The sequence below is a fragment of the Crocodylus porosus genome, unplaced genomic scaffold, assembly GCF_001723895.1.
Source record: "Crocodylus porosus isolate Cpor-Errol unplaced genomic scaffold, CroPor_comp1, whole genome shotgun sequence".
Classification (NCBI taxonomy): Eukaryota; Metazoa; Chordata; order Crocodylia; family Crocodylidae; genus Crocodylus; species Crocodylus porosus.
The window spans coordinates 27948438-27958095 of NW_017728943.1; the positions used below are offsets into that span (position 1 = coordinate 27948438).

Below are 9658 nucleotides of genomic sequence, written 5' to 3' on the forward strand. Positions count from 1 at the left end.
AGATCATCTCTGACTGGGTATTGCGGGATGAAGTTGAGAAAACTTTCATTAACAACAGAGCCTCAATTGAGAAGGTCTTCAAAATGCTCCTTCCAAGAGGCATTGATGTCTCCCCTTTCCCTAAGGTCTCTTCTATCCTTAGGTCTCAAGGAGGGTGGACCCTCAGTGCTCAGGCTAAAGATGGCTTCGGTGGCCTTGACAAAACTGCACATATCATGGATTTCAGCAAGATGGTGACTATCCTTCACCTTGTCTTCCCACCATCTATTCTTTATAGCATGGGTCCTGCTTTGGACCTCTACCTTGGCTTGTGGGAGATTTTTTTTTTGCTTGAAGTTTATGTAATTCTGCCAAATGTTTTCGATTGATCAACTTTTGGATCTCCTGGTTATTCTCATCAAACCAGTCTTGATGTTTCCTGATAGAGAATAAAACTGTCTTTTCACAGGTGCCAATGCCAGAGGTCTTGAAGGCACCCTAAGTGCTACCAACATCATCCATTGTTGTTGATTGGAATTTGTCAGTTTTTCGCTGAGGCACTGGTAGGTCTCACACTGATGGATGAGGTCTCACTTGAGTCCTTCAACATTAAACTTCTATCAGTACTGTATCTGCAGCAGTCATCATTTGGGAGAGCAGGTGAGTTGTCAGCTCATAGCATAGTTTGGGTAATGTGGGCATCTTTGCAATCCTGGACATGAACAATGTTGTAGTTAATCAGATGCCAGTGACTAGATCACAGGTGTTGCTGTGATGTCTTGTGCCTGTTTTTCTAGAGGAACAGGGTGTTGGTGATGGTGAGGTATTGTAAGACTACAAGCTACAAATCCTTCAAACAGTTCTTACTACAGTTGAAATACTCATGGAAGTAAAGCTTTACAAAGTCAAGTCATGAAAAACTAGGGCCCTCACATACCAATTTCACTGAAAGCATTGGGATTTTATATTTGAATAGGGACTGCTTGCATGAGGAGGAAATATAAGAGCTGACCTTTTAAGGCCCTTTGAAGTTGATGGAAAATTTCCCAAGGATTTCACAGGCCTTTGTATGATGGCCTCCAAGTGTCAAATGCCACCTACATGAGAAACCTTGCTGGTTTTGATAGGATTTGGTAAGTACAATAGGATTTATATGATATTACTTATAGTCCAGTTTGAAATATGATGGCCAGAGAGGAGAGATGTGATATTATCCAAGGACTGTCTTCTGATTTGCCTGAGAGTTAAAAATTCCCCTTAAAGACCTCCACTAAAAGAAAGACTTGCTGTTCCTAATGTTATTGAAGGAAAAATAAAGTGGGGAAAATATCCCTTCTGGGCCTCCTTACTTTATCATGAAGGGAAAAGAGGGCCCAAATTCAATTTAACTTACATCCTGAACATACCACCATTAACATTTTTGCACCACAGTTTCTCCATCTGTAAATTATAGGAATTATGAATCATACCCTCCATTTTTAAAGTTCTGTAAGATCTGTGGCTGACAACTGTTGTGTAAATGATAGAGGGTGATGATGATGATGCAAAGTATGACACTTTAGGTTAAGCCAAATTTGCCCAAAATATAATCTCAAAACATTCCCAGCATTTTTAAGTGTAAATGTAACACAAAACTATAGCTGACGTAAATCAGCTTAACTTGATTGTAGTCATTAGAGATGCCTGAATCCAAGATTCTTGACTGGTGTAAATTCAGGCATCTCTAATGACTACAATCAAGCTAAGCTGATTTACATCAGCTATAGTTTTGTGTTACATTATATTGATATGTAATTTATATTTAATGGAAAAAAGCATTAGGTAAGTTAAAAAAAGACTTCCCAGATCCTGGTTTCCCATTCAGTTCCTTGCAATTAAAACCCCTCAAAGGTACTTACACAGCTACACTGTTTATATAGTGATGAAGCTGCTAGAGGAAATGATGCCATGTTGATAGGAAAGCAATATTTAATCTGGATAATCTAAAGTGTAGTTTCCATAAACAGTGAACAAGAGGTGTCCTTTCCATTTTAAACTTTTACATTTCAGGAATTGTTTGCTATCAAAACATTTCTGTTTACAGTTTCAGTTTAACAGCTAAGTTACTTCCAGGCATGCAAGTTCATATCTTAAAACTGTTCTTAGCATTTGTACATATATTTCAAAGGGTTTTCTGGGTAATGAGAAAACAACTACAGTTTGTGTACTAGCAGAGGCATACTTGCAAACCTGAAGCCTACCAGGTGGAAAGAGGTGTCAACTTTTTCAAGAGTGTTCAGCTCTGAGAAAGAACTGCTTTTGGGTTTGGAGACCTTATGCAGTGTAACTAGGGAGGCAGGTAGAAAGAGCACCAGCCCCAGGCACCAACTTGGAGGAAGTGTCAGAATGAAGTCCCTCTCCCCCAGAGCCTTTGCTGCATCTGGAACAGCCCTGTGCCCCCTTCCCTGTGGCCATAGGAGATGAGCTAGAGAAACCCTGTGCTGCTTGACTGTAGGAGATGGGTACTGGGACACAGCAGAAGCAGACTTTTTTTGCCCAGTCGTAGAAGCCAAGCACAAGCAGCCCTGTGCTACCTGGCCATTGAAACCAGGTGCAGGGACAAAGCAGGAACAGTGGGCGGGGGGGGCAGTCTTTGAGTCCCCAGGACAGGTAAGACCTTCCCTACGGCTGGGTGGCACAAGGCTGCTCCAGTCCAGCTTTTAAGGCCAGGCAGTGCAGAGCTATTCCAGATGCAACACAGGAATGCTCTCCACCACTACCCTCCTTCTCCATAATTTTGCCCAGGGCACCAAAATTCATAGCAACACCTCTGCTCTTGTTAACGTCTGACCAAAGTACTTCTCACAGAAATAGTCCCATATAAATGAATGGAACTGCATTCCAGCCAGTGGATAAAGAAATCATCTTCAGTGCTAAATCTTGGCAACAGCAGCTGAAGCTGTCCGTACCAGCGTTCTGTCAATCTCTTTCACACTTCGACACCCTGGTGGAAAAATAAAAAATGTAACACAATTTTAGGGAATGTAAAATAACAGTTTGCATTTTTCCGTCCCAGTTTTCTCATAAAGGTAGGCATGGGTTACTGAGAGGAAGACATTGTTTTCATAGTAAAGACATAGAACTAGTACTCAGGAGAATAGCATTCAATTTCTGGCTCTGTCACAGACTTTCCACGTAACCACAGGCAAATCCTCTTTGTAGCCTTTGATTCTAGAACACTGTGGCAGGGGGTCTCCCCGAGGCCAGTTACAGTACTAGCCCACCCACCTGTCTGGGGCAGTCCATTCTGATTCGCCTATCATGGTTTGTAATAATATCTGATGTAAAATACAAGAGGCTGCCCATTAAAATGCTCTCGTGCCTAGAGCATTATACATGGCTCCAACCTCCCCTTTACTGTGTCCCATGCCTCGCAGATGGCATGCAAAATCACTATCACTGTTACTCCCCTGTCCCCATTGCTGGACCATACTTGGCCTCTGGCCCAAACTTGGCCTCAGATGTCCAGAGACTTAACTTAGCCACTTGCCCCCTCACTGGTACATGTGCCTACTCACACATGTACCCCGGGCTCTATACCGCTCATTAGGCTTCTAGGCCTTTACATTCTACCCCCTTATGCCCCTTAGGGCTCAGGCATCTGTCAACATACCTGGATATCACTCTCCTTCCAGCCTCTCACTAGGCCTCACTTGTTCAGGCCTCCCAGTAGGCCTCACCCCTGCCAGTTCTAATCAGGAGCTTTCCTACCTGCTGTGTAGGGCCACAGCTCTAAGCCCCTTTCTAGGCTGGACTTGCTGTCCCTAGGCCCATAACCTTCTCCCTGGGGCCTGGGACCCCACTGGGCCCCTAGGAACCTCTTCCATCCCCATAGTTCCTACCCAGAACCTCCAGATGTTCCTGGGAGCAGAGGAGCTCCAGCTAGACAATGTTAACTTGGCACCATCCCTGCAGCAGCCGCCACATGCCTCCCCACTTAAAATTCTTCCAGGTGGAGGTAGGTGGTGCATCTCTCTGATGCTTCCCTCGCAGGCCCCTCTGTAGCCTGCAAAAGCCCTCATAGTGGCAAGCACCCCAATAGTTCTCCACCACAAACATACCATTCTGCTGACTTAGCCTGATCTTCAGCATGGGGAATTTCACCATACGAATTTACCTGATTCCTGTATGGAGCCCAAAGCTTGTGCTTGGTCTAGGGTGGATCTTTTAGGAAAATATTCAGGCCTCATTCAAAGACTCCTGGTGATGGAGAATTTACTACCCCTCTCTGTGTGGTCTTTCAGTGGTAAATTATATTCCCCGTTAAAAACACACTACTCCTTTCCACTTAGTCTCTCTGGGACTTGGTCCCTCATCAGAAAAACAGGATTACAGCACTCCCTTCATTGAATTCAACCCTGTTCAGTTCTCTTCCAAATAGCAACTTCAATAGAGCCACACAACTATAGGGGGCAAAAAGTATACCTCACCTGATAAAGCAAGCTATCCTGATGGCCCAAAGCAGGATAAAATAGGTCTACCAGGAACATTTCAAAAGAGAACCTGTGAACCTTTGCTTGCTATGCAGTTCACCATAAGCATAGATCCACCATGCCCCCTCCTCTTCCCAGCCATAGACCATGTCTATTTCTTGGGCTCAAGTCAAGGGATAGGGTTACTGCTACATGGATGCTAAAATGCAGTTCCTGCGAATCTACTGCACTGAGAGAAAGTGAATATGTGTGGCACTTCCTTCTACACATAAAGAAAAAGAAATAATTGTTCCCACAGTTCTCAAAGTTCCTCTGAGATGAAAGCTGTGATAAAACAGTAGGCAGCAATAGTGATGTCAGGAAGTAATTTTCTATGTCTCACCAGAAAGGGCCATTGCTAAATGGAGTTCTTCCTTCAGCATCTGAAGAACCTCCTTTGCTCCTTCTTCACCCTAGCAGATTAAAAGACAAAACACTGTAGAAGAATATCTAACTCAAGATTAAACCTTGCCTAGCTTTTGAGTGCATGACATCATACCTTAAATATGCTTTTAAATTACTTTTTGGTGTATCTATACATGCTCATTTTTTAAAAGGCCGGTTCAACATTCAGTGAATTTTGCTGGATTACCTGATAAACCAAGCCCCAAATGATAGGTCTTCCAATGAACACAGCCTTAGCACCAAGAGCTAATGCCTTAAGAACATCTGTGCCTTTTCTTATACCACCATCAAGGAACACCTCCACCTTCCCCGCCACAGCCTCCACAATTTCAGGCAACACATCAATCTAGAAAAGCAAGAACAGGAATGTGGCAAGTTCATTATTTGATTCCTGAACAAGCTAGTATATGTAGGACACAGGTTTAAAGATATTAAGCACATGCACAGTTAAGGTGATTGTGGGACATATGAAACTGAATAATCATGCACACACAAAGAACATATTTGCAAGGTGATTCACATATGCATGTTACATAAATTCTTATTCATTTTGAATACAGACCCAACTACAGGAGGGTCACTGTACACATACATAACAGAGAGTCCCTATCCTGAAAATGTTACTGTGAGGACCGATGGAAAACTTTCCATTTCTTCATTAACTGATGTTAAATGAAAGAGAAAATCTTGCTAAAAAAAATTCCGTTTTTGGAAGGAAAATTTTGGTTTTAATTGAAAGCCGAAGCATTTTTATTTTTTCAACCAATATCTAAAACAATGTATGTACGCGTGCCTACATATTTTGTAAATGTTGATGGAATCCTTTTCAAACACACTCCACTCACTATCTATCTAGCAAGATATATAGGAAGGCAGACAGACAAAAATGATTTCTAACTTATAAATGAGAACTGGGGCAGAGAGATTAAATAATGTCCAAAATCATACAAGACATGTGAAAAAGAAACAGACCACTAGTACTCAGTTCCAGAGCAGTACACACTATCCACAAGACCTTCATTCCTATCATGCCTAACTATTCAAGATAAGTAGAAGACAGTCATTGGAAAGTCAATTACTACAGAGGCTGAAATTACTCTGCCATAGGAGGACAAAAATGGATACAAATGTATGCTTTCTCAAACATGAATGTAATTCATTCCTTTTTAATGGATAAAAATGACTGGAGGTGGAGGGGAAAGGAGCTTTGAAAGTGCAGTTAGTGTTTAAATTTGGATTCAAATTTTCTTTAACTTTGGCTATTGATATGAACACCCCTTTCCACCCCGCCTCCCACCCCTTTTGGTTTTGTTTCCTTGCCAAACATCTTCTGGATCTACTTCCATACACAAACCACTCTTTCTACATCCTGACAAACTGCACCAACATAGGAGTGCTGTAATTACTAAGGTATTATGCAAGCCATAATTAAAACATATATTTCTTCAATGTGTAACTGGACACTAAAAATATTAATCAGGTTGGGTTCAAGTCACATTCTGAGAATGCATCAAATTAAAGCAAATTATTATTTTTCAAAAGTAGAAACACTTAAGTGTGTTCTAAGACAGATTTATATTATGAAAATTGCATTATAAAATATACCCCACTTTTGCTATGAAGGGTACATACAGACATTCAGGAAAGTTAGAGGAAGGTTAGACTGAGTTAAAAATGGCCATCCAATATAAGGTAAGTTGGGAAGGGGGGCTGGCAGGAGGGGTAGGAGGCAAGTGAGGTCCATGGAGGGGGATTGGGGGAGATCGCAGGACTAGTAGAGTCCACAGAAAAGATCATAGGGCAGGCAGGGTCTGCAGAGGGGTTTGGGAGTATGGGGAGGCTCTCCCCACAACCAGGCCAGGGGCAATTTTTATCCCCCTGATCCCTACCACCACTAAGCAAAAACCTCCACTTCTCCTCCAGAAAATGTACCCTCCATCCCACCTGACCCACCCGCCACCTCCAACTTGCTTCAGTTGGCTCCTGGCACTGGCAAATGCCAGTAAAACTGGCACCAGGAAAAGCTTGTAGGATGGGAGAGTTTGGCAAGCTCAGCGAGGGAGGATGCTGACTAGTCCACAGCAGGCAAGGGATTGTCCATGTGGGGGCGGGTTTAAAAATAGCCCAGTACCATAGAGGCGGTAGGAAAAGCACAGCCCTGGGGCGGGGGCCAGTGGCTGGGCTTTCCCAGCCTAGGAGCTATGCTGAGAAGTATATAGAATTTCAGTTAAATTGGTCTTGTTTAACCTAATCTAATTTAAACTAATGGAGGTAGCAGTAACTTAGATCAGATCAGCCATTTTAGACTGATCTAAACTTCCTGAAGTTCTGTACAGTTCACACCTAGATCCCTAAGTTTAGTCAATATAAGTATAAGGATCGCACCTGGGTGAAATAAGTTAAAGCAAGTGGCTGTTTTTAATGCCATCTAACCTGCTCCTAACCTCCCCATACATCTGTACCTAGCCAGAAAGTCCAATGAACAGACCAGATGGTTCTACACATAGAGCTTTAATGCTTCCTTCTCTGTGCTGAAATAGTAAAAAGAAATAATTTGTAACACTTCATTTTTCAGTAAATTTTCACCTCTATTGCAGTTGACCAAACACAATTGGATTTCAAAATTCTTCAATGTACTTATTATTCAAAATTATTTATTAATTTCTTCACAATTTTTTTTATAAGTGGATCTTGTATAGATAGACAGATTCATAGATTTCGTAGACATTTGGGCTGGAAGGGACCCCAGAGGGTCATCGAATCCAGCCCCCTGCCCCAGGGGCAGGAATTCACCGTGGGTCAAAGGATCCCAGCAAGATAAGCATCCAACTGTGTCTTGAAGATGTTCGAAGTGGGTGCTTGAACCACCTCCAGCAGCAATCTATTCCAAACCTGGGGGGCTACCACAGTAGAGAAGTTCTTCCTTATGTCCAGCCTGAATCGGTCGCAGTGGAGTTTGTGACCATTCGATCTTGTCATGCCTTCGGGCATTCTGGTGAACAGATGTTCCCCCAGATCCTGATGAGCACGCCTAATAAACTTATAGGTGGTCACCAGATCAACCCTGAGCCTGTGCTTTTCCAGGCTGAAGAGTCCCATGGCTCTCGGCTTCTCATCATAAGATCTGTTTTCCTGACCTCTGATCATGAGCATGGCTCTCCTCTGCACTCTCTCAAGCTTCTTCACATCCTTTTTGAATTGTGGAGCCCAAAACTGGACACAGTACTCCAGCTGCAGCCTCACCAAGGCTAAGTACAATGGGAGAATGGTGTCCAGGGATTTGTTTGAGAAGCATCTATGGATGCAAGCCAGCATTTTGCTCACTTTGCTAGCTGCAGCATCTCACTGAAGGGTCATGTTCATCTTGTGGTCAATCATGACTCCCAAGTCCCTTTCATCTGTAGTGCTAACCAGCGTAGCACTACCAAGCCTATAAGGATGCTGCAGGTTTTTCCTCCCAAGGTGGAGAACCTTGCATTTTTCGGTGTTGAACACCATCAGGTTCTCACCTGCCCATTTGCTGAGCCTGCCCAGGTCAGCCTGAATCACCTGCCTGTCTTCTGGTGTGGATGCTTTACTCCAGAGTTTGGTGTCATCAGCAAACCTGGTGCTTCTGACACCAATGTCCACATCATTGACGAAGATGTTAAACAGTATAGGCCCTAGGTCAGAGCCCTGAGGGACCCCCACTGGTGACTGTGCACCAAGATAATTGGCTTCTGTCAACCACCACCTTCTGCGTCCTACTGCAGAGCCAATTCCCCAGCCAGCGAATCGTGGTGAGGTCGAGGCCAAGAGGTGATCATGGGATACCAGATAAAAGGATTTTTTAAAGTCAAGATATACAACATCAATCTCTTCCCCCTTGTCCAGGTGATATGTCACTTGGTCATAAAAGGAAATGAGATTGGTCAAGCAAGACCTATCCACAACAAACTCATGCTGGGTATCCCTCAGGATACTGCCGTCAGCTAGGCTGTTAAGGATGGCCTCTTTGATAATCTTTTCCAAGACCTTCCCCAGGATAGAGGTCAGGCTGATAGGCCTGTAGTTTGCCGGGTCTACTTTCCTCCCTTTCTTGAAGATCGGCACCACATCGGCCTTCTTCCAATCTTCAGACACTTCACCAGAGCACCAGGAGTTCTCAAAGATACGAGCCAGGGGCTAAGCTATGATGCTTGCCAGATCCTTGAGTAACCTTGAGTGTAAACCATGAGGGCCGGCTGACTTGAAGGTATCCAGCCTGTCAAGGTGTTCCTTCATGATGTCAGCTTCAATGGAAGCTAAGGAATCTCCCTCACCTGGGCCTCCCTGACCCACAGTGGGCAGGGGCATCCCATAATAGATAGATAGATAGATAGATAGATATGGTTTGATTAGGGGTGACTCTGCCTTGAGCAGGAAGCTGGACTAGATGACCTTGTGAGGTCCCTTCCAGCCCTAATTTCCTAATTTTTCAGAGGTACTTGCATGATTTAGGAACCTAAATCCTATTTCCATGAGAGAGATTTCCAAAAGTGTCTTGTGATTTTGGATTCATAAAAAGGCTTTGGGCACGCTCCAGGAGTTGGAAGGGGGCACCAAAAGCCGCTTTAATTAAAGTGTTCTGAGCATCTCATGTATCAGCATCCCCACACTTCAAAATAGTGGCAGGAGCACTTTATCTAAATCTCATTGAACAAGCGTCAGAAAAAGCGTCCCTGCCACCATTCTGAAGCACAGGGATGCTCATACATGAGACACATAGGCTGGCTGCAGCATGG

At 43.6% G+C, this 9658-nt stretch overlaps 1 protein-coding gene across 2 annotated transcripts in view; it reads right to left on the minus strand.

The window, feature by feature from the left end:
- Positions 1-364: 364 nt before the first annotated feature.
- The window catches only part of HAO1 (hydroxyacid oxidase 1), a 50955-nt gene continuing 41661 nt past the window's right edge, over positions 365-9658 (minus strand). Inside the window, exons 6-8 of one of the 2 annotated variants that reach the window (XM_019549085.1) lie at positions 5083-5241; positions 4834-4903; positions 365-2962 (exon numbers count right to left, since the gene is read on the minus strand). In XM_019549085.1, coding sequence (XP_019404630.1) covers positions 2892-2962; positions 4834-4903; positions 5083-5241 — 300 coding nt within the window. In that variant the 3' untranslated portion in view covers positions 365-2891. The remainder of the gene's footprint in view (positions 2963-4833; positions 4904-5082; positions 5242-9658) is intronic. The other variant, XM_019549086.1, reaches the window with a different exon arrangement.